This window comes from Papio anubis, chromosome X, assembly GCF_008728515.1.
Source record: "Papio anubis isolate 15944 chromosome X, Panubis1.0, whole genome shotgun sequence".
In the NCBI taxonomy this organism is placed as follows: domain Eukaryota; kingdom Metazoa; phylum Chordata; class Mammalia; order Primates; family Cercopithecidae; genus Papio; species Papio anubis.
The window spans coordinates 55,644,831-55,669,712 of NC_044996.1; the positions used below are offsets into that span (position 1 = coordinate 55,644,831).

At 35.3% G+C, this 24,882-nt stretch overlaps 1 protein-coding gene across 8 annotated transcripts in view; it reads right to left on the minus strand.

Annotated features, from left to right (window-relative positions):
• DIAPH2 (diaphanous related formin 2) overlaps nt 1–24,882 on the minus strand; it is a 914,469-nt gene that overhangs the window by 523,600 nt on the left and 365,987 nt on the right. For all 8 annotated transcript variants that reach the window (XM_021932747.2, XM_021932745.2, XM_021932750.2 and 5 more), the window contains 2 exons: nt 6,949–7,050; nt 4,726–4,820 (listed from right to left, as the gene is read on the minus strand). In XM_021932747.2, the coding sequence (XP_021788439.1) occupies nt 4,726–4,820; nt 6,949–7,050 (197 nt within the window). The remainder of the gene's footprint in view (nt 1–4,725; nt 4,821–6,948; nt 7,051–24,882) is intronic.

Genomic DNA, 24,882 nt, shown 5'->3' on the forward strand with positions numbered 1-24,882 from the left:
CATTTGCTTAAGGAATACAGGTGTCTGGTATGTAGTGCAGACTGTTTCAAGAAAAAACTATAGAAAAATAACTATTTAAACTAAATAAGTCATTATAAGCTGACATAATGAAGGAAATATCTCTTTTCCCAATCTCCTTCTCTTATTCATCACTCTTTAAAAGCCTCTTGTGTTGGCTTTGATGATACACTATAGCATCCTGGCCTTCTCTCTGATATGCTGACTCCTTTTGCTCTGATTTCTCTAATACCTCCCATCCCCTTGACTTGTACGGTCCCCAGATATGCAGTCCTTAACTTTCCATTTGTTACATTTTTCATGAGGAAACTTAAGAACTTCATTGGTCCTGATACTCCAACAGTCACTTCTTTGCAAATGACTCCAAAAATTCTTATTTTCAGTCTCAGCCTCTATTCTGACCTCCAGTACATTTTCCAATGTAATGTTATTTGTAAAATTTTTCTCTTTTGCCCTGAAAGTATTTTCTCCCCTACCTGATTTGCCTCTCGGTGTCAGGGCTACAACCATTATCTCTACTACCAGGATTTTTCAATTACTCATTCTTTAAAAATTTCTTATTTACCCAAATTCCCTTTTGTCCTGCTTCTGAAATAGTCAGGGCTTTATTACACCTTACACTGGAAACTGCAATGATGTCCCTTATGCTTGAAACTGCAATGATCTCCCTATGTCAAGTCTCTTTACATCAAGCCATCTGACATACTGCAGCTAAGAGTACCTTTTCTAAGCACACAATTTGACCATGACCAAACTCAATAGCTCAGCATTCATGTTGTCTACCAGGGATCAAAACTTCTGGTGTATATAGGGGTTAGGAATGAGTCAGAGTAAGTAAAATGCAATAGGGAGTGGTGGGATCTGTGGCAAACTGGAGAGTGTGTGATATTAAAATTTCACTAATTAGGCACTAGAAAGGCCAAATAAAACATAGGTGAGAGAAAGTGAGAGGTAGAGAGCGTGAGCACCTGTGAGTCACCAACTTGCTATCTGTGTGCCTCTACAATATGACCACCACCAAGTTACTAATATTTTATATGCTCTTTCTCATTGCTACCCTATATGACCTCTTATCTATACCAGAAAAATAAAGACATTATCCTTTATATACCTCAAGCCTTTGGCCACCATTCTCTTATCCTAGCCCTCTCTAACTGAATCCTACTAGTGTTTCAAAGTCTAGAACACTTCTTCCAGGAAGACCACCTTAACCACAGCCCACCCTAACCTACAGTTCACCTTCTGTGAACCTCTATATCAGGATAAAATAAAATAAATAGGATTACATAAAATACCAATTACATTTAAATAGTTATCAACATATTTACCAAAATAGTGATATAATGATAGAAGTGCTTGATTACAGCATTAAAAATAATCTCTAGTCACAGCTCTAATAAGTACTGTAATTTTGAAGTATTAATGACTGTAACAGTATTTCAAGATATCTGCCACAACTGTAATGTGATATGAAAATATTTATTATTTCTATTAGTGAAAAAGTTAGAGGTACTGTTAATACTACTTTGGTCTGTTGCCTACACTCTTAAATAATATGCTAAATATTAATTAGAAGCTAATGAAAATAAAGATGTAATATTCTTCACATACAAGTTTAGGACCCCCTGAATTCTCTCCATGGGTCCCCAAAGAGGGCTTTGAACTCCAGGTTACTAACCCATGCTTTATCATATCTTGACAAATTATTCTGCAGCAATAATATACTATCTTGTATGCTGATCATCTTTTTTTTCCACATATTCCTTAAGAATATAAGTATAAACTCCCTACCTAGAATCATTTGCATGCACTAATGACCTCAAATAGAACATAATTTTATTTTTCCCTTCACACATGCACCACTTTTTTCAAACCGCTCATTTCATTACTCTGTCAATGCTCTATATACATATTTGTTTTACCACTGATATCCTAAAAAGCACTGACTGATTGGTCTTAGATTTTTCTCTCAGTAGATCAAATTAAATTATACTGAAACAAATTTTGTAGGCTAGAATAATGATTCTAAAAGTCACAAAAATTTAGTACACATTATTTGACAATAACTCATAATTACATACATTAAAAACTCCTCGACAATCTCAGGATATGGTGTACTTTTAAATGTTTCTACGTGCTACTGCAAGTATTTTAGGACATTTCAATTTTTCCCACATAGAGAACTCATTTTCTAGCTTAAATTTAGATATTTTGAAATAAAATGAAAATTGATGTTTATTAATAATCTTCAACTTGGTGCTGGATCTTGCTGATTAAATAAAAGTTTTTCTGATTTTTTTTTAAGTAAGACAATTATCCTGCCAAATAACTAAATTCTATTAGTTGTCTGCCCAGCAAGAGCCTATTGACCCATACTGGAAGAGAAAATACTACTACTGTTAATTCAAGTCTCTGGGAAGTGACGTATCATTAATTGCTGTTTGTTTTTGTTGCTATGAGGAGACAACTATGCTACATGAGCAAAAAACTATAATTATGCATGGATGGAGTTTAGCACTGTAATCAAATAGAACTTACAACAAAGTTAATCTGATGATACACATTTAATGCCATGCATTATCGATGTGCTACATGGTAATTAGACATAAATGGTAAACAGCTCATATGAATGGCAAATTGATGTTACTTTTCCATCACTGAAACAAATGTTCTGGAATTGGGGAGAGAAAAAGGTGCTACTGATTATAGTCTTTTCTCCTGACAGAGGGAAGCCATCACTCTTGGGAACTAGAAAATCATGTAATTATTTCTACCCAGGAGCATGCATCCTCTTTACCAGAAGATACTCAGCCATTTTATTTGTCTAGATAAAAGCAATACTAACCTTAAAAACGTGGCTGAGTTACTCACCACTTAGGCCCTATACCCGTACCCAAGTAGCACAATTCCAATTATGTATATTATACTACATGTTAAACTGTTTTCTTCCCACAAGCAAAACTAAGAAAACGGGTTTTGATGAAAAAGGGTAAGGATTGAGAAGAAACTTTAAAGTATCTGGCACTGAGAAGGAAAGCAAGTTGGCTTTTAAAAAGTCCTCAGCAAACAGAAGCCATGAAATTGGTGGGTAAAGCAGGATATGGGTAACATGTACAGATTCGTGAAAAAGATAAAGAGATAAAGGCTTAGAAAAAGGAATGGAGGTCTAAAAGCAAGAAAGAGATGACATAGGTCATCTTATTAAACCTTAGTCCTATTTTTAAAAATCATGCCTAGATTTAAGACATATACATGAGGTAAACTTTAATGTAAGCCTACAATCCAAAATAGAGGAGATTTCCACAGAGACATCACTTGCTCAAATTATGTATGCAGGTTCTCTGAGATTTACAGAGTTTGCAGGGAATGTGGCAAAACTGTTAAAGTTATAGAATAAGCTATTTAACTATTTGATGTTTTTGTTTTGTTTTGTTTTGTTTTGAGACAGAATCTTGCTCTGTCACCAGGCAGGAGTGCAGTGGCACGATCTTGGCCCAGTGCATTCTCCACCTCCCAGGTTCAAGTGATTCTCCTGCCTCAGCCTCCTGAGTAGCTGGGATTACAGGCGTGTACCACCACACTCAGCTAATTTCTCTATATTTTGAGTAGAGACAGGGCTTCACCATGTTGGCCAGGATGGCCTCGATCTCCTGACCTCGTGATCTGCCTGCCTCAGCCTCCCACAGTGCTAGGATTACAGACGTGAGTCACCACGTCCGGCCCTATGTGATGCATTCTAAAACTCAAAACCAACTGCATGGCTCAAAAACAAAAAACAACAAAATAAAGAAAAAAAGAAAAAACTACAATGACTATATGCTTCCACAAAAATCTTTACAGTTACTCCTTTCAAAAATTAAACCAGACAGGGCCAGACATACTAAGAATTCAAATAATGTGTTAGATCCGTATAGTCCTTTATTATACAAAGCACTTTATTTGGTTAAATCCTCACAATGACCCTGTAATTTCAAATGAGAAAATAGAGGTTTAGAAAGATTCAACAGTTTGTTCATGGAAGGCAGAATAATATAACGGCTTTAGAGTCAAGATAGACATTGTTTTGAATCCCAGCTCTGGTACTTTGCCACTTACACCACTTACAAGCTTTGTGAAATTGGGCAATCTCTCTAAACCTCAGTTTCCTTATTTCTAAAATGAGAATAATAGTGCTTATCTCATAGGATTATTGTAGGATTCAATGAAATAAAAAGTACAGACAGTGCTGGACATAATCAGCAATACATGTTATGTACCCAAACAGAGTTGGGTAAAAGTTACTCAGCTTAACAATGGGTATGTTAAATACCCACTAATTTTCAGAAAGCTGTTTAACCTCTTGACCCCTCAGCTTTTTCACCCATAAAATTTTAAGAACAATATATACTTAATGGAGCCATTTTGGTGATGAAGTACATGTAATTGTATGTACAGTGAATAATGGACAATGATATGTCTATATATGCATATGCTTATACTGAAAAGGATATATAGCTTATAAGTGGCAGAAACAGAATTAGAACCTAGATTTTCTATACTGAGTCCTCTTACTAGCAACACAGCTAGATATTCCTGATTTTATTAAACTACTCAATGTTTTTTTAAAAATCTAAATATAGAAGAGAATTTTCTTACAACTCCATTGAGAAGAGAATAGTCCAAAAAAATCTGTGAAAATGAATTTCAGAAGGAAAATATCCAAGTTACCTGAATTAAAGCCTCACTCAGCAGGTCTTCATTAACCTCCAGAATAATGTTTCTTATCTCTTCATATGGCATGCGATATGATCCCAGAAAGATGGCTAAAATAAAATTTGATTTTATTAAAAGTAGAACAGCATCAACATGTTAAAGTCCTAATAAATGCCTGATTTTCATTTCATAGACTCAAAATACGAAACTTGTCACTAATACTAATTTACAGAATTATGAACAAACAACAGTTGTTCCATTCGATGGACTACTCACTCTATCCATTTAGACAAAATGGCCTATTTTCTCGGGCTCTAATGTTTATAGTTAGTGCATATTTACACACAAAATAAAATTCCTACTAATGACTATATGCTTATGCCTTTTAGATTAGGATGATACACAAAATGACCCATGAAAACTTAAGAGATTTTATTTCAAGTTAACCTTTTTATTTAATGAAGAATTTAGTGTGGAGATTGTCAGATGCATCCAACACAGTATTTCTCAGGAAAGACAATAAAATAACCAAATAAAAAATTATATCCATCTACTCCGCAATTCTCCCACATAAGAAAAAAATTAAAGTGCCTAAATCATCAGTGTGCTTTGCATTCCTGCTTATATTCCTGTGGTATACTATTGCTTACTTTATATACTGACTCACAATTTCCCCTGCCAACTTTTTCTTAAGTGGAAATCTATCATATCAGATTAGAATAATTCAGCAAATTAAACCTAGAATAGCTAAGGATTATTCAGAAGGTACTTGCAACAACATGTTCCATTAAACATATTTTTTAAAGAACACAGATGTGTTCTTATCACCAGAACTTGAACGTTTCTTTTTTTTTTTTTTCTCTCTCTTTTTTTGAGACAGAGTTTCTTTCTTGTTGCCCAGCCTGTAGTGCAATGGTGCGATCTCTGCTCACTGCAAACTTTGCCTCCCAGGTTCAAGTGATTCTCGTGCCTCAGCCTCCCAAGTAGCTGGGATTACAGGCATGTGCCACCACACCAGGCTAATTTTGCATTTTTAGTAGAGGCAGGGTTTCACCATGTTGTCCAGGCTGGTCTCAAATTCCTGACCTCAGGTGATCCACCTGCCTTGGCCTCCCAAAGTGCTGGGATTGTAGGCATGAGCCACCATGCCTGGCACCCAGAACTTGAACATTTCTAAGAATTTTTTTTTTTTTTTTCATGAAAAGGTCTATATGCCTTCAGCCATACGAAAAGAAAACAAAATCCTTACTCTATAGGCAAATGATTACCTTATACATAAGACCAAATGAGATCTCCACAATCTAAAAGAATAATGTTGACAGAAATCAACCAGCAATTGAGATCATACTGTGTTTTAAAGAAAAGTACTGAACATCAACTTTGAAAATGTACTATCAAATAAGTACATTTACACATTCACAACAGCTACTGGTAAACTGCTTTTCTGATAGCAACATTTCTACTGACATGAGAATGATGTGTTGTTTATTGTAATGATTCCCTATACCACATTCTTTAACAAAATAAACTCCCATGGTATTACTTTGTGCAATTAGAAATGCTCAATGTGTGGAAATTTCTGATGCATAGTGTTTTAGTATCAGCAAAATCTAAACACAGTCTACTGTAGTGACAGAACAAAAATTCTGAATTCAAGACAGAGGGAAAAGTATGCTAAAACTTAAAGGCTTACATAAATGAAGATGGGTTTAACTGTCCATCTGCTTTAACAAAAGTATACTTAATGGCTGACCGGTTTGTTAAAGGCTTAAAGGTTCACAAACCAGTTTTTAAATGCAGTTAAGGTTAACAATTTAAGTAGCTCACATCACAATTACTTCAGACATAAAGGAATAGCAGTAGAAGGATTTGCCCAATGTAACTAGTGAATACTCTAAAACTATCAATCCCAGGTCTAGACAGAAGGAAAAAAAAAATCACTTTTTATCAGTTCTGCCTTATGTTTCACTATGTCCTCTAACAGTGTATTATTATCATTACTTTCCAAATCTTTACTATTCACAAGTTTCATCTGGTCTGACGGAGGTTGAATTAGAATTTTCTCCATGGCGGCTAAGTGACAAAAAGGCAACCAAATCATGTTTACACAGAATTTTGTTTCCAGAAGATGCTAAATATGCCTGTTTAAAAAGGTTACAACTTTGATGAAATACATTAAACAGCTCCCACCCCTTTCACCACTACCTATACCAATTATATGAAGAAAATATTACATACACAGATTCTGAGCTGTTTTGGGATCCAAAATTCTCAGTTCTTTCACTTTCTTCTTTGTAGGCCCAGTCTTCTTTTCTTCTAATGCTTCTGCATTCTTTTGAACTGAAAGAAAAAATGTTGATTCATAAACAATAATGGTACTAATCCAAGTACACGGAATAACATTAGTAAGGTATATTAACTACATTAATAAAGCTCATTCTGAAATCAATAAATGTGTTTATTTCATTAGTTCAAGGAACAGGATAAACATAAAAATACAGAGCTGTTTTAGAGTTTTCACTACAAATTAAATATCAGCACTTAAGCAGAAAAGATAAGCCAAATAGAACCAAAAATCAATTGCTCCTTCTTACCTAATGTACAACATTAATTACTCCTTTACCAGGTACCTACAGCAGTACTGGAATTAAATATATAGTACAACCTCGCTAATCTGAGCTAATTGAGGGAAAAGGAAGACATGCATTTCTCTTAAAATATGCTAAAATTTAAACATTTCTTTAATTCAGTGAAATTGCTTTAAAGCACCTAAGGTAAGTTTAACTGCTAAACAGGTTGCCATATAAATATTCCTGCTGAGACTGTTTTGAAGAATAGCTATGAACCATTTGCAATTTGTACAACAGTAGCACCATTTGCATACATGTAATTAAATAGACTCAGCAATGTGATCTTTTGCGTAAGTTAGCTTTGTATCCCTCGCTATTTGAAAAATACTATTTGCTTCCTTAGAACAGAAGATTTACTTTGCTTTCTTCAGAAGGTAACAGTATAACTCAAAACAGTTTAAAGCACGGAAAGGGTAAGGAGTAGCAGTGCCAAGGAGTGGCTTTAGCCTTCCATAACCTCCATCAGCCAACTCCCCAAGTAGGCCAGCTCAAAAAACAATGTGGCTGTCTGCTATGAAAATAAAGCGTTAAGTTAAATCCCCAAACCCCTCCTGTATAGAAATTGTATAGCTACCATTGTACTCAGGTGTTGGCAGTTTACCTTTTCCAATATAAAAACAGGGTTGTAAGTAACGGGGCCATCAGAAAATATGAGAAAAATAAAGCCAATACTTTTTCAGTCAAATAGAGTGTTAAGTCCTTGCTCCCAAATTCGTGCTGCTAAATTACATCACTGGTTCATATATGACCATAATCATGCTGCTGCTTTATCAATGTTAAAAAGATAACTTCATTTTGAGGCAATAATGATATTATTTTAATTCATCTAATCTTTGTTAAAAAGACCACAAATGCATTATCGATTTTCTTTTTTAGAGAAAAAGCAACATAAAACCACAGTACACTTTTACTAAGGCAATATGTTTATAGATGTTATCATATTGGAAACTTTTGCAACATTCTATAGAATTCATCAAAATATTGGAAGTCCGTAAAGACTTCCTTTGTTTTAATAATACAAAATACAGAAAAATTAAATGAGCATACTACAGAAATAGCAGATATTAATAAAATAAATTACCTGAATAACTAAAGTCCTAACAGTGCTAAATTTTACCAGACTGGCCAACCTAAAGTTATGTGCAATCTAAGGAGAATGGATAATAATTAACACTTTAAAATTACGATCTTTGCCATGTGGATTCAACACAATAGTCATTGCTACTACTGGAAGAAAAGTGACTTTTAATATATTTATCTTAAAATATATTAAAAGAACATATTTTACGTTTATATTTATCTGTATATATTTCTAAATATGTTTTAAAATATATTAAAACATATCTCAAATATTCTTCAAAGGGTCTTTCTAGGAGCATAGAGTCTTTCATATGCAATCATCAACATTTTGATTTATTCTAATTGTCAAGTCAGTTCCAGCTTAAGACAACTGTACACAAGAAAATGACAGTCCAATAGCCTTTCCCTTTGTCTATAAAATGTGAAGTATCTGAATCATATTGAAATTACTTCTAGAATCATTCACTAATTTGAACCCAGTCAAGGAAATAGTCAAGAAAATTTTCCTAATCTCTCAATATGCTTTAAAATTCACTATGGGAGACTAATTAGCCAAGTACATATAGGAAAAACATGCTGTGCTATGAAGGACCTATAAAGATGCTTCTGCAAACTAACAGGATCCTGACTAACCCAGGAATAGATAATGCTCATTTAACGACTTTATATCTTTGCATTTTTTAATTAAAATATGGTCTAGCCTCTCCCCTTTTCAAACGAACAAATTGTTTAAAACTAAGATTAGATGCCCTAAATATCTAGAGTTCACAGTTTTCTTTCTTGAATCCCAACATATTTTCCTTGTGTTATACAACTTGGCTTAAATCCTGGGTTCGAAAAGTGATAAGAATTCCATGAGTGGGCACTGCTTTTTTGAGAATCACAAGAGAAAAACAAGTTTAAAGCAGTTCTCTAACTAGACAGGCTTTCAAAACTAATCATATTTTTGCCATGATAATTACAGACCAGTGGCTATTATTGCCTTTGGCCTTCTTGTTTTTAAAAGCATTCCTTAGGGAGCATGACCACAGGCTTAGATAAACAGAGAATTCAAAGAACAGCAATGAGACATCAAATATCCCAATAGTGTTCAACACATCGTATGTTAAAAATTGCCTGCTTTCATAGTGACCTCAAAATGTCACTTATCCTAGTATACTTTTATTCTGTATGTTTCTAGTGGTTACAAAACATTAAATAACTAGCAATTCTATAATTATTTGAAGTTACTTGGATGAAACTAAAAAGTTTTTTTAAGTTTCGATATAAAAACTTCCTGAATTGATTTTATCATCAATTGCCCTATGGTCCTCAGGTTCATAATGAGGCCTACAGTGAAACGTGACCTTCCCCATACAAATGAAAGAACATTTTGCAAATGGGTTTGAATCCAATAGATTGAATTAATTTGAGTGTGTAAATTGGCACTGCTAATAGAATAATAATGAAACATTAAAAAATACAGTCTGTAGGAAGATAATCCTAATAATAAAGGCATGTATATTATTATTAAAGATATGTTAATATCAAGATACTCATTATCTAAGATAAAATGCCCACTGAGTATTATTATATTTCCTTTAATACATGGATTTTTACAAGCAATTGTACTATAAATGTATTCTTTTACAACTGCGAAATGCTCATCAGCATAAATAAAGTAAACATGGTTATATGCTTTCCCCAATCTAATATAGGCAATGTTCAGGAATCTCCTATTAATTTCTGCTATCCCAGTGGATACACGGAACATGTGACAAGATGTTATAATTTGTAGCAAGTATTAAAATATTTTAAATAGGTAACATTAGATGATTTACATAGTGATAACTAACCACGAATCATAACAAAATTTGTATAACTATCTTAAAATTTCAGTGAGAAAGACTGATTTCTATAGTCAGAATCACATTCATTAATCTACCAAATATTTCTTGAACACCTACTATGAATTAGCCTAGCATGAGCATACAATGGTACACAACACATAAATATCTACTCATACTGCATGGTCATATGTAAACCAGTAATTATGGAAGTATCCCCAAAAGGTACCTAACATTTATAATTTTCTTTATCCATAAAAATATAGCTTAGATGAATACATGCATATTACTCAGTGAATTCTCATTTTCTTATTGCAAGCATAGTTCTATATTAGGGAACATCTTATCTTTGAAATCAGCATCACATTATGTGTTGTATCATATTATAAGAAATATGAGGAGAATTAAAAGGATGTCCCTTCCTATTAAGTACACTACATATAGGCCGGGTGCAGTGGCTCACGCCTATAATCCCAGCACTTTGGGAGGCTGAGGCAGGCAGATCACCTGAGGTCAGGAATTCGAGACCAGCCTGGCCAACATGGTGAAATTAGCCGGGCATGATAGCATGTGCCTGTAATCCCAGCTACTCAGGAGGCTGAGACAGGAGAATCACTGGAACTTAGGAGGCGGAGGTCGCAGTGTGCCAAGATTGCGCCACTGCATTCCAGCCTGGGCAACAAGAGAGAAACTTTGTCTCAGGAAAACAAATAAACAAAAAAGTACACTATATACAAAGCCACAGTAAATAAAGCTAATAATAGTAGTATCAACAAACACAGTGAACATTTATGTAACTTCACGCATACATATTTGTATATTTAAGAAGTAAATGCCAACTATTCTTTTACATATAACATACAAATATAAGAACTGTGATCCATATATACTTAAACACATATTTTATCCATGTGGATATAATTCCAGAGGTGATTCCAGCTACATGGAAATAATTTTTTAACATATTGGTTGAAATATACAATATTTTAATTTCAATTAATGACTTGATAACATTAAAATAAGTGCAAGAATGGCAACGAAAGGTAGGGGAAATGTACTCTGATTTTTGCGTGTGATAGGTTTAATGATTTTTTTTTTGTTATTTTCTACTCTATTCTGAATCATCCGTATGCGTTTCCAGAAATATCACGTGAACCTGATGGCAAAAAAGGTCAAGGAAGATGAGATCAATAGATAAATACATATGTAATACACAACAGATGAGAGTATTAAAAAACAAAAATCACAGCAGTAGTAGTAGTTTTACTACTGGTAACCACCAATACAATCTTCACAAGCACCACCAAAATCAAAGTTTTATTACATATCTGCTCTGTATCTGGCATTAATTTTTATACCACTTTATATGATAGGTACTAACCAGTGTCATTTTACAAATGAGGAAATCAAGGACAAATTTAATCATATGTCCAAGGTGATATAGCTAGTAATGAAAACATGCTAAACTTCACCAGTGATCAGGGAAATGCAAATGAAAATAACCGAAGAAATACCATTAACAGTCATCAAACTGAAAAAATGTTTAAGTCTCCCAATACCAAGTATTGATGAAGATACAAAGAAGAATTTGATTATGCCAACGGTTGACAGTAAATATTCAGCAATGACTTAAAAAACACATGTATCAACATCTGATATATTTGAAGGTATGCTTGTCATAAATACAGCCCAACATTTCTGCTTGTAGGTCAAATGGTCAAGGAGACAAAAATGTTCACTGCAACAGTGTTTATAACAGTAGAAAAGTTATAAACAGCCCATGTGCCCAGGGGTTATGAAATGGATAAATTGTGGTATATTAATACAATGTAATACCACACAGCATTTACAGTGATTGTACTGCAGCTATAGATTTCAACAAGGATTGATGCCAAATACAATGCTGAGTGGAAAAATTAAAGTTATGTAAAATGGTACATGCAGTATAACATTCATCTAAATTAAAACAGAGACTAATCTTGTGTATTGTTGATAGATGAGTATATATGTAGCAAAATTATAAAAACATAGGCTAGATATTAGCCAGCTAATGACAGTGGTTGCCTAAGAGGAGGAATCTGATGCTGGAATAGGTAGAACCTTGGAAACTTCCATTTTAACTCTAACGTTTTATTTCCTTAAAAGCAAAGATCTGGATTAAATATGACTAAATGTTAACATCTGTTCATTTTGGGTAGCTGGTAGATGGGCGTTTGCTACATTAGCCTTTGTAATTTCCCATTTTTTGACATAAAAATAAAATTCATATGAATAAATTACACAAATATTCCCATCCATTTTTATAGTTTACAAACTGTTAACCTTGGAAATCCCAAGGGCCAAGTGTAGACAGGAATTACAAACAATATGGAAAAGAATAATCAAGAATGCTGGTAAAGATGAATCAATTTGTAAGGAACCACAATTTTGTGTTCAATTGTTATTGAGTCTATTTTGTGAGGAATAACACATGTGTTTGCTAAACCTTGGGAGGGAAAGCTGATGCAATAGGCAGGAAGAGATTCCATTTCTGTTTCCTCACACATGCTACATATTACAGCTGTGAAGCTTCCCCTCTCCATGTTGCCTACAGCTGCACACGAACCAAGGCATCCTACAGAAAGGTAGATTTCATTCTGACACCTGCGTAGTACCTGAAGCAATAGGAATGGCATTACCAAGAGTGTTTCTGAAGTTCAGAGCACATTAAACAAGACTAACGGTTCTAATGGTAGGGATAACACACACATACTTTGTAGTGATTTCCTAATTAAGGAACAAATCTTACTGGTTGTAGTTTATACAAGAACACCCCAAATCAGGAAGCACATGTTACTGCAAATTAACATCTGCATAACTAATATACTTGCACACCTGTTCATTAAGCCAATTACTGAACACTGCTAAATGCCACCAGAACATTATGTTTAACAGCTAGCATAGCTAATGTTGTGTATTTTCAAATGGGCCGCAATAGCTCAGCAGGTAATGTATATTTTAGGAAGGACAAATAAAGTTGTCTTAGAGGTTTTAGGGAAGAATTTCCCTTGTTTGAAGTGGTAACTTAAATACCAAAACTGAAGTATGGTTTTTACCTCAAAGTAGTCCAGTTATATTTTGTTTAATGATGTGGATACATTCCGAGTTCTTCTTTAGATGATTTTGTCATTATGCGAACATTATAGGGTTCACCTACACAAACCTACGTGGTATAGCCTACCTCACAGGTTTGTAGCCTATCGCTCCTAGGCTACAAACCTGTACAGCGTATTACTGTACTGAATATTGTAGGCAATTGTAACAAAATGGTATTTGTATATCTAAACATATTTAAAATAGAAATGGTACAGTAAAATTACGATACAAAAGATAAAAAATGGTTTACCCGTATAGGGCACTTAGCATGAAGGTAGCTTATGGAACTGGACAGTGCTCTGGGTGAGTCAGTCAGTAAGTGGTGAATGAATGTGAAGGCCTAAGACATTACTGTACACCACTGTAGACATAGGCTGTACACATAGGCTACACCAAATTCACAAAAATTTTCTTTCTTCAATAATAACTTAAACGTAGCTTATAGTAATGATAAACTTTGTGGGTTTTTTTAACTTTTGACTCTTTTGTAATCAGATTTAAAATACAAACACATTGCACAGCTGTACAAAAATATTTTCTCCATATCCTTATTCTGTAAGCATTTTCCTGTTTAAACTTTTTAAAATTTTTTACTTCTTAAATCTTTTTGTTAAAAACTAAAACACACACATGTTAGCCTAGGCCTGTACAGGGTCAAGATCATCAATATCACTGTCATCCACATATACATCTTGTCCCAGTGGAAGGTCTTCAAGGGGCAATAACACACATGGAGCTGTCACCTCCTATGATAACAATGACTTTTTCCGGAATACCATGTGAAAGACCTACCTGAGGCTATTTTACTGTTAACTATTTTTTTTTTTAAACAAGAGTACACTCTAAAATAACAATGAAAAATATAGTAAATACATAAACCAGTAATATGGTTGTTTATTATTATCAAGTATTATGTACTGTACATAATTGTATGTGCTATACTTATATATTACTGGCAGCACAGTATATTTGCAACAACATCACCACAAATATGTGAGTTATGCATTGCACTACAATGTTACAACGGCTACATGTCACTAGGCAATTGGGATTTTTCAGCTCCATTATAATCTTATGGAATCATCATCATATAAGCGGTCCATTGTTGATCAAAACGTTGTTTTGTGGTACATGACTATACTTGACAAATGAGGTTGTCAAGGTGCTTTCCTGTTAACCTTTAACCTATATGAATTACCTTATTCAAGCTCAAGTCAGTCACTTTACCCACTGGTTGTCTCTGGCTTTGTAAGTATGAACTGACATTTTTCTGGTTATCTCATTTATTCAAAGAACTTCCTGTTATTTTAAATGTCAGAATTCATGTCACGAATCAGTGAGTCCAGCAATCAACTCCAAGAGCTAAGTGCATCAGACAACGTATGAAGAAAGGCATATCTGTAGGAATTACAATGCTACAAAAACCAGTATCACTAGGCCAATAGGACAATACTTGTTGAGAATACAGTCTGGGCATTCATCACACCCAGGCTTTTCTGATTTGATATGGTCCATCTCAGCTTGGTGCAGATCCTGCACACAATTCAGTTTGATGCAAAATACATTAACCTTGCTGAGTAAGACTCAACAAAGTAACACCCTGAAATATTTGTAGCCATAATCTCAAGTTGATGATGTAGGACTTTTCAGACTAGGAGACTCACAGTTGCCTCCTACATATTATTACTAAATAATTTGAGATAAAAAAATTTCCATGGAGATGCTGAGTATAACCCGCACTTTAATATTTCTTATAGAGTTCTTCCTTGTGGCCTAATCAAAGTGCTTTGCTGTGTTTTACTGAATATTAACTCAAAGCTGTGGTTTTTTTCTATACGTGGCTTGGTATCCTTATTCGCCCGAAATATAATTCTGAATTTGATGGTTGGTGATTGCTGCAGGAGGTGCTGGGTGTTATCAACTTTTTATGGTTGCAGGGGAAGATAAAGACTAGAGACTAGAGATGGAACAATGGTGTTGAGGGGGGTGGGGCATGTGTTCCATACTTACCTAGTCTAACCATATAACTTATATACAAAGAACTGGAGTGAGAGGGTTGGAGATTATGTCAGGAATCCAAGGACTCAGAGGAGTTGCCAGATGAAAAAAAAAATGGTTGTATAGAGTGGAGCCATATGCTCACAGGAGGCATAGGCGAGAGGAAGAATCCAAAGCCAAAGAACATGAGCTGATTAGTTTCTGATCACCTCCATCCCCAGAGACTCCCAGAATCAACCAGGAGAGTCTCTGAAAAGCAGTTGAGGCAAATTTTAGATACCATGTAAGTAGGGATTCAGAACTTTGAAAATGTGGGTATTAAAAATGTATTCATCAGGTTTGAAGTATAGGAAATTTAGATTATTTATACCATGTGCTGATGACACCTGCTTCACAGGAATGTTGTGAGAAAGAAATGGCACATACATGTAAAAGCTCCAGTAACATAAAGAAGGTCAGCGAACTTTTTCTATATAAGGCTAGACAGTGAATATTTTAGGCTTTGCAGGTTATACCATCTTTGTTGCAACAAGTCAACTCTGCTATTGTATTGTGAAGGCAGCCAGAAACAGTAAGTAAACAAATAAGGATGGAAGTGTTCCAATAACATCTTGTTTACAAAAATAGGTGGTCAGCTAGATTTGGCCTGCAGATCACAGTTTCCAAACCCCTGACATAACAAGATGCTCAATAAATGTCTGATTCCTTATCCCCTTCCTTCTGCAACTGAGGTCAATTTATACTTGCTTCCACTTTTGCAAACATGAGAAAATGTTCAACATTCCCCCTGCAAATTAGGATCTACAAGCTCCTTGCTATAATTGTTGACATTCTGTTTTTCAAGTATGATACACATAATCAAACACATTTATACTCCTCATGGTTTCTGAATGTGTCAATCCTACAGGGATCAATTATCTCATAAAAAAACTGTCACTGTCCTTTATTTTATTCCCCATATAGTCTCATATATGTTTTCATGTAAAATGACTGAAAACACAGCTCAACTTTAATAAAATTAAAAAATTAGTTTCTACCATCCATCCTTATTGGGGCTGAACGAGAGCTCATAAGCAGCTACAGTGTTCGGTAATGTTTCACTTGGGACATACTGGTTTATAATAAAACAAAAACCAAGTTCTGTAAAAACAAACAAACACACACACACATAAATCAGACTTTTGTATTTCATATAATACAGTTCTCTTATTCTATGCACATAAAAATATTACTGAGTCTCTCAATTTGTTTGTTGCTGGCTGAGCTCAATGGGAAACATCAAGAGTAGACTGTCCCTGTTTTCCATTTGGATTCCAACTGGTTTCAATTTTATCTTTCAGGAGTAATTTTCTTTAGTTCAGAAACCACAGCAGTACATACTGTTGAAGGTGATAAAAACACTAGAAGAATTCTGAGAAAAGAAAGATAGGGAGCACCTGAACATTTCATTTCCTTCCTGGTTTTTTTTTTTGAGACAGAGTTTCCCTCTATTGCTCAGGCTGGAGAGCAGTGGCATGATCTCAGCTCACTGCAACCTCTGCCTCCAGGGTTCAAGCCATTCTCCTGCCTCAGCCTCCCAAGTAACTGGGATTATAGGCACCTGCCACCAAGCCCGGCTAATTTTTTTGGCATTTTTGGTAGAGACTGAGTTTCACCATGTTGGCCAGGCTGTTCTCGAAATCCTGACCTCAAGTGATCTGCCCACCTCAGCCTCCCAAAATGCTGGGATTACAGGCATGAGCCACCACGCCTGGCCCCTTGTTTCTTTTTTTAAGTCAAGTTTAGTCTGTTGGTGACATCCTATTTGAAAGCAGAAAAGTAATATTTGAGACCATTTTGGAAATGTAAAAAGAGATATGAGAACAAAATTCAAATAAGCTTTAAGTTCTCTTGTTTCCCAGACTCACTACCCTCTTCCTCCTCAATCTATTATCCTGTTATACTACCAAGCATCTTAGAAGAATGCCTGACACCATCTCCCTGTCCTTCCCTCCTATTCTCTCATCTACTTGTAATCTGAATTCTAACACACTCATACCTACTGAATTAGAACGCTGACATCTCTGCAGGTAGGGCCTCAGGACCTGTACCTCTTAAGAACTCCTCAGGAAATTCTGAATATTAGCAAGTTTTAGAAAAACTGCTCTGTAGTACATAACACAACACTCTATAATAGCTCAATAAATACTTCCCAAATAGAAAAGTGCAAACATTGTTAACAGTAACCCATGAAAGCCCTCTTTATAATATCTTCCAAATCTTGGAATCGAACACTGAAGGCAACACTTGGTCAACCATTGAGCTTATAGAAATGACAAATAATGAGATTTTGTGAAAGAACAAAGGATTCTCAAGGTACACTCTGTTAATTTTTAAATCAATTACAAACTAGATATATCACTGAGGGCAACGATCTTGCATATATTTGTAAAATCTATTACTGTGCTAGAGATATATAAGTTCTTAGAATAAGTTAGAATGCATTGTATGTATTAATTAAAACTATTTATGTAAATAATAAATACTAAAATGAATATAAGATACCACTGCCTCTCTCCTCTTTTATAGGTACAGATGTCACAGAGGTAGAGAAGACGGGAAAAGAAAAAAAGAAAAACAATAATCTGCTATTGAAAAGGAAATCAAAAGGCAGTTAAAAATGAGCGTATTCTTTTTTGTTTGTTTGTTTGTTTGTTTGAGACGGAGTCTCACTCTGTTGCCCAGGCTGGAGTGCAGTGGCACAATCTCGGCCCACTGCAACCTCTGCCTCCCACATACCTATTCTGCCAGATCACTGAAAACAATCAAAGACTTGGAATATGCAAAATAGGAAGAGAAAAAAATTTTATTCGATAAAAACTGGAGTCCTCAAAAGAGAGAAAATTCAGTCTAATAGAAGTCCAGAACTGAGCTAGATAAAATGTTAAGCAAGCACATCATAGGTTAGTTTCATTGCTTTTGGACACTATGTAGTCATTTTAAAGCTTGTGGGTCTTAGACCAACAGATCTCAAAAACCATATTCTACTGTAAGTGCACATTCCTGAGTCTAATAATCTGCTTTATGTCAAGGTCCGTTTCAGTTAGCAAGTAGCATGTTGATACTATCTACGAAAATAAACCTGATTTTAACATGTAACCTATTTATCAAAGTAAATGGAGTCAACGTGTTATGAAACCTATCCAAAAAGTAAACTCAGTTTAATATTGAGTCATTGACAATCACAACTGTTGTGTGTGTGTGTGTGTGTGTGTGCGCGCGCACGTGCGTGTTTGTGTATCATGAAATATAGTTAGGTAGCTTCAGTTTAACAATAAGTTTCCATGAGGTATTTATTCAACTAAATGCCAGAAATAGTTTGGCCTGTAAGCTTTTAAGAACTTAAAAAAAAAAAATAAAAGAATTGTTGGATAAAAGCTCAGCTGTGACAAACTCTGTCTTCTGTGAGAAGTACCATTTAATACTATATTCAGTGCTGTAGAGCATTCATAACATTACTGCAAACAATACAGAACAAAAACATAAAACTAGTCATTTATAGTAAAATAAAGGGCAATTGCCCACTGTGCATCTCTTATTAATTTTGTAGCCAAAAGTTAGATAATAGAGGGCCCTATAACTGTTTATAAAGGCATATATAAGATGAATGCAATGTTTAAGATTAAACACTAAATCTGAAGGCAAAGCAAAACTCAAATGTACAGTGGCTCCTCAATATACAGCCCCTAAAATTCTTACTAGTTTTCTGAAATCTACTGTAGACTGCAGATAGAGCGATTACCATACAAAGTAAAAAATATCTCATAAAGAACAGAATGAAATCTGCCTTATGTTTAAAAAAAAAATCAGAAATCCCACAAATTGAAGGTTTTACTAGAAACTTATTGAAGATAAAAGAGAAGGTAATAGCCCAGGTAAGAAGCAACTGCTAATATTCGCAGACAGCAAATGTATTTGACTGGATCAGGACAGCAACCTGCTGACTCTTTTTCCTAGCAAACTATTTCAAACCCGCTGTGCTCGCCATTAGGCTGGCCTTTACTTCACCCCAGCCACTTCAGTCCGATCACTGTGGGGGATCATTGTTGCTTCCCTCATGGCTGCCACCAAAGTGTGCCTCTGCTTTTAGCCCAGAATGCTTTGAATCTGAACTTAAGAACTGGTTATAACTACAGAGACAGAGCAGGAAGTAAATATGTAAAATTTGGAACAGAAGTGTCGTAATAAAATCAAATTAAAAAGTCAAACTGGCTTATAAGATACAATAAATTCCTGTTTCTTACTGGAAATTTTTACGAAAATATCAGTTAAAAAACATAGACTCCAGAGTTGGGTATGACAATCCGTGAAGAAGAATGAAAAAAAGCAGAATACAGCTGACCCTTGAACATAATAGGTTTGAACAGCTAAGGGTCCACTTATATAAATTTTCTTCCTCTTCTGCCACCCTAGACAGCAAGACCAGTCTCTCCTCTTCCTCCTCTTTCTCAGCCTACTCAACATGAAGATGACAAGAATGAACTTTTATGGTGATCCACTTCCACTTAATGAACAGTAAATATATTTTCTCTGTGTTAAAATTTTCTTCACAACGTTTTCATCTTTGTCCTATTTTATTGTAAGAATACAGTATGTGACACATGTAAAATACAATATAAAGCACAAATCATGTGTTAATCCACTGTTTGCGTTATCCATAAGGCTTCTATATATCTAGCTTTCCACTTAGATTTCATGGAACTGCATCTGATAAAACATTCAAAAAGGCAGAGATTATATCTGATACCTGGTGCACTATTTAAAGAAAACTGAGGCACATAAGATGTAACAGGTATAAGTGAGTAAAGAAAATAAAATAGTTACTTCCAGGTAGCATCATCCTTGAAGTCCTGCCTCCAAAATATACACATTTTTAACGTCTCTTGATATGACATGAGACATTGTGTATACTGTTATTCTGTGTCCCTAATACAGATGGAGAGATTACAGGTTCTAATTTTAAGTGATTTTTCCCTATAGTCTACTAGGACAAGAGTAGCTAAGATAGCAAAAGTATGTCAGGACTCCTGAATGACTGTAAAATATTTTCAATTCATCTCCCTTCACATTTTTGCTGTCAAACCTTTGTCTATCCATTAAGACTGAAGTCAAATGTCACTTTCTCTATGAAATCTTCTTTAATTACCACTATATTCTTTTTTTTTTTTTTTTTTTTTTTTTTTTTTTTTTTTTTTTTTTTTTTTAATTTATTTATTATTATTATACTGTAAGTTGTAGGGTACATGTGCATAACGTGCAGGTTTTTTTATATGTATGCTTGTGCCTTGTTGGTGTGTTTAATCAGCTGATCATTTTACATCCAGGTATAACTCCCCAATTACAGATCCCTCCCCCTCCCCCCTCCCATGATGAGCCTGGTGTGTGATGTTTCCCCTTCGAGTCCAAGAGTGATCTCATTGTTCCAGTTTCCACCTATATGAGTGAGAACATGCGGTGTTTAGTTTTTCTGTTCTTGTGATGGTTTGCTAAGAATGATGGATTCCAGCTGCATCCATGTCCCTAGGACACAAACTCAATCGCTTTTGATGGCTGCATAGTATTCCATGGTGTATATGTTGCCACATTTTTCTTCAATCAATCTGTCACTGATGGACATTTAGGTTGATTCAAGTCTTGCTATTGTGAATGGTGCTGCAATAAATACGTGTGCATGTGTCTTTAGAGGCAGCAATTTATAATCCCTTTGGGTATATGCCAGTAATGGGATGGCTGGGTCATATGGTGCATCTAGTTCCACTAGATCCTTGAGGAATCGCCATACTGTTTTCCATAATGGTTGAACTAGTTTACAATCCCACCAGCAATTGTAAAAGTGTTCCCTATTTCTCCACATCCTCTCCAGCACCTGTTGTTTCCCTGACTTTTTTTAATGATGCATGCATTCTAACTGGTGTGAGATGGTATCTCATTATGGTTTTGATTTGCATTTCCTCTGATGGCCAGTGATGATGAGCAGCATTTTTTCATTGTGTTTTACATTGGCTGTATGAATGTCTTCTTTTGAGAATGTCTATTCATCCTTTGCCCACTTTTGATGGGGTTGTTTGTTTTTTCTTGTAAATTTGTTTGAGTTCTTCTGTAGGTTCTGGATATTAGCCCTTTGTCAGATGGAGTAGATTGCAAAATTTACACTACTCCCATTCTGTAGGTTGCCTGTTCACTCTGATGGTAGTTTCTTTTGCTGTGCAGAGCTCTTTAGTTTAATGAGATCCCATTTTGTCAATTTTGGCTTTTGCTGCCGTTTACTTTTGGTGTTTTTAGACATGAAGTCTTTACACACTTGTACCCTATGTCCTGAATGGTACTACCTAGGTTTTCCTCTAGGATTTTTATGGTATTAGGTCTAACATTTTAAAGTCTCTAATCCAAAATACTTGAATTAATTTTCATTATAAGGAGTAAGGGAAAGGGATCCAGTTTCAGCTTTTCTACTACTTATGGCCACAGCCAATTTTCCCAGCACCATTTATTAAATAGGAATCCTTTCCCCATTTCTTTATTTCTCTCAGGTTTGTCAAGATCAGATGGCTGTAGATGTGTGGTGGTATTTCTGGGGACTCTGTTCTATTCCATTTGGTCTATATCTCTGTTTTGGTACCAGTACCATGCTGTTTGGATTTACTGTAGCCTTGTAGTATAGTTTGAAGTCAGGTAAGCGTGATACCTCCAGCTCTGTTCTTTTGACTTAGGATTGTCTTGGGAGATCACCGGGCTCTTTTTGGTTCCATATGAACTTCGAAACAGTTTTCAATTCTGTGAAGAAACTCATTGGTAGCTTGATGGGGATGGTGAATCCTATAAATTACCTTGGGCAGGTATGGCCATTTTCCACGATATTGATTCTTCTCATGGGCATATGTTCTTCAATTTTGTTTGTGTCCTCTTTTATTTCACTGTAGGCAGTGGTTTGTAGTTCTCCTTGAGGGTCCTTCCATCCCACTTGTAAAGTTTAGTTCCCTGGGTATTTGATTCTCTTTGAAGCAATTGTGAATGGAAGTTCACAAATTTCATGATTTGGCTCTCTGTTTGTCTGTTACTGGTGTATAAGAATGCTTGTGATTTTTGCGCACATTAATTTTTTGTATCCTGAGACTTTGCTGAAGTTGCTTATCAGCTTAAGGATTTTGGGCTGAGACAATGGGGTTTTTCCTAAATATACAATCATGTCATCTGCAAGAGGGATAATTTGACTTCTTCTTTCCTAACTGAATACCCCTGATTTCCTTTCTCTTGCCTAATTGCCCTAGCCAGAACTTCCAAACACTATATTGAATAGAATTGGTGAGAGGGGCATCCCTGTCTTGTGCCAGTGTTCAAAGGGAATTTTTCAGTTTTTGCCCATTCCAATTGCTTATGATATTGGCTGTGGGTTTATCATAAAATAAATACTTATTATTATTTTTGAGGTACGTTCCATCAATACCGAATTTATTGGCCCGTTTTATGTCGAAGGGGCTGTTGAATTTTGTCAAAGCCTTTTTCTGCATCTATTGAGATAACCATGTAGTTCTTGTCTTTGGTTCTGTTTATATGCTTTGGATTATGTTTATTGATTTGAGATGTTAGACCAGCCTTGCATCCCAGGGATGAAGCCCTTGATCATGGTGGATAAACTTTTGATGTGTTGCTAGATCGGTTTACGCCAGTATTTTGTTGAGGGATTTTTTGCATGTGATGTTCATCAGGGATATTGGTCTAAAATTCTCTTTTTTCATTAATATCTGCCGGAAAACTTTGGTATCAGGATGATGTTGGCCTCATAAAGATGAGTTAGGGAGGATTCCCTCTTTTTTCTATTGATTGGAATAGTTTCCAGAGGAATGGTACCAACTCCTCCCTTGTACCTCTAGTAAATTCGGCTAATGAATCCATCTGGTCCTGGACTTTTTTTTGGTTGGTAGGGCTAATGGTGGTGCCTCAGTTTCAAGATTACTACTATTGGTCTATTCAGGGATTCAACTTCTTCCTGGTTTAGTCTTGGAAGAGTGTAAGAGTGTCCAGGAAATTGTCATTTCTTCTAGATTTTCCAGTTTATTTAGCGTGAGGTGTTTTATAGTATTCTCTGTTGGTGGTTGTATTTCTGTGGCCAGAGTTGATTGTTGAGTATCCCTTTATCATTTAATTAACATTGATTTGATTCTTCTCTCTTTTCTTGTGGAGATCTTGCTGAGTGGTCTATCCAATTTTGTTGCAGTCTTTTTCAAAAATAACTCCTGGATTCATTGATTTTTTGGAGGGTTTTGATGTCTCTATCTCCTTCAGTTCTGCTCATGATCTTGGATTATTTCTAACCTTCTACTAGCTTTCCAGATAATGTTTGCTTTCTTGCTTCTCTAGATTCTTTTAATTCGCGATGTTAAGGTGTCAATTTTTAGATCTTTCCTGCTTTCTCTTGTGGGCATTGAATTGTATAGAATTTCCCTCTACACGCAAAACACAAATGTGTCAGAGATTCTGGTATGTTATGTATCTTTTATTTCTCATTGGTTTCCAAGAACACATCTTTATTTCTGCCTTCATTTAGATTTATGTACCCGGTAATTCTCATTCAGGGGCAGGGTTGTTTCCGGTTTACCCATGTAGTTGGTATTGTTTTGATTGGAGTTTCTTAGTCCTGAGTTCTAGTTTGAGTTACTGTGGTCTGAGGGAGACAGTTTGTAATAATTTTCTGTTCTTGTACATTTTGCTGAGGGGTGCTTTTTGCCCAATTACTTGGTCAATTTTGGAATAAGTCACGATGTGGTGCTAGGAAGGAATGTATATTCTGTTGATTTGGGGTGGAGTTCTATAGATGTCTATTAGGTCTGCTTGCCGGGGATGGGGTTCAATTCCTGGATATCCTTGTTAACTTTCTGTCTAGTTGATCTGTCCTAATGTTGACGGTGGAGTGTGAAGTCTCCCATTATTATTGTATGGGAGTCTAAGTCTCTTTGTAAGTCTCTGGGACTTGCTTTATGAATCCTAGGTGCTCCTGTAGTGGGTGCATATATATTTAGGATAGTTAGCTCTTCCTGTTGAATTGATCCCTTTACCATTATGTAATGGCCTTCTTTGTCTCTTTTTGATTTTGATGGTTTTAAAAGTCTGTTTTATCAGAGACTAGTATTGCAACCCCGGCTTTTTTTTGTTCTCCATTTGCTTGGTAGAATCTTCTCCATCCCTTTATTTGAGCCTATGTATGTCTCTGCGTGTGAGATGGGTCTCCTGAATACCAACAGACTGATGGGTCTTGACTCTTTATCAGTTTGCCAGTCTGTGTCTCTTAATTTGGGAGCACATTTAGTCCATTTACATTTTAAGGTTAAAGATTGTTATGTGAACTTGATCCACCATTGTGAGTATTAACTGGTTATTTTTGCTCATTAGTTGATATAGTTTCTTCCTAGCCTCTGATGAGATGCTACATTTTATGGCATGTTTTGAGATGGCTGGTACCGGTTGTT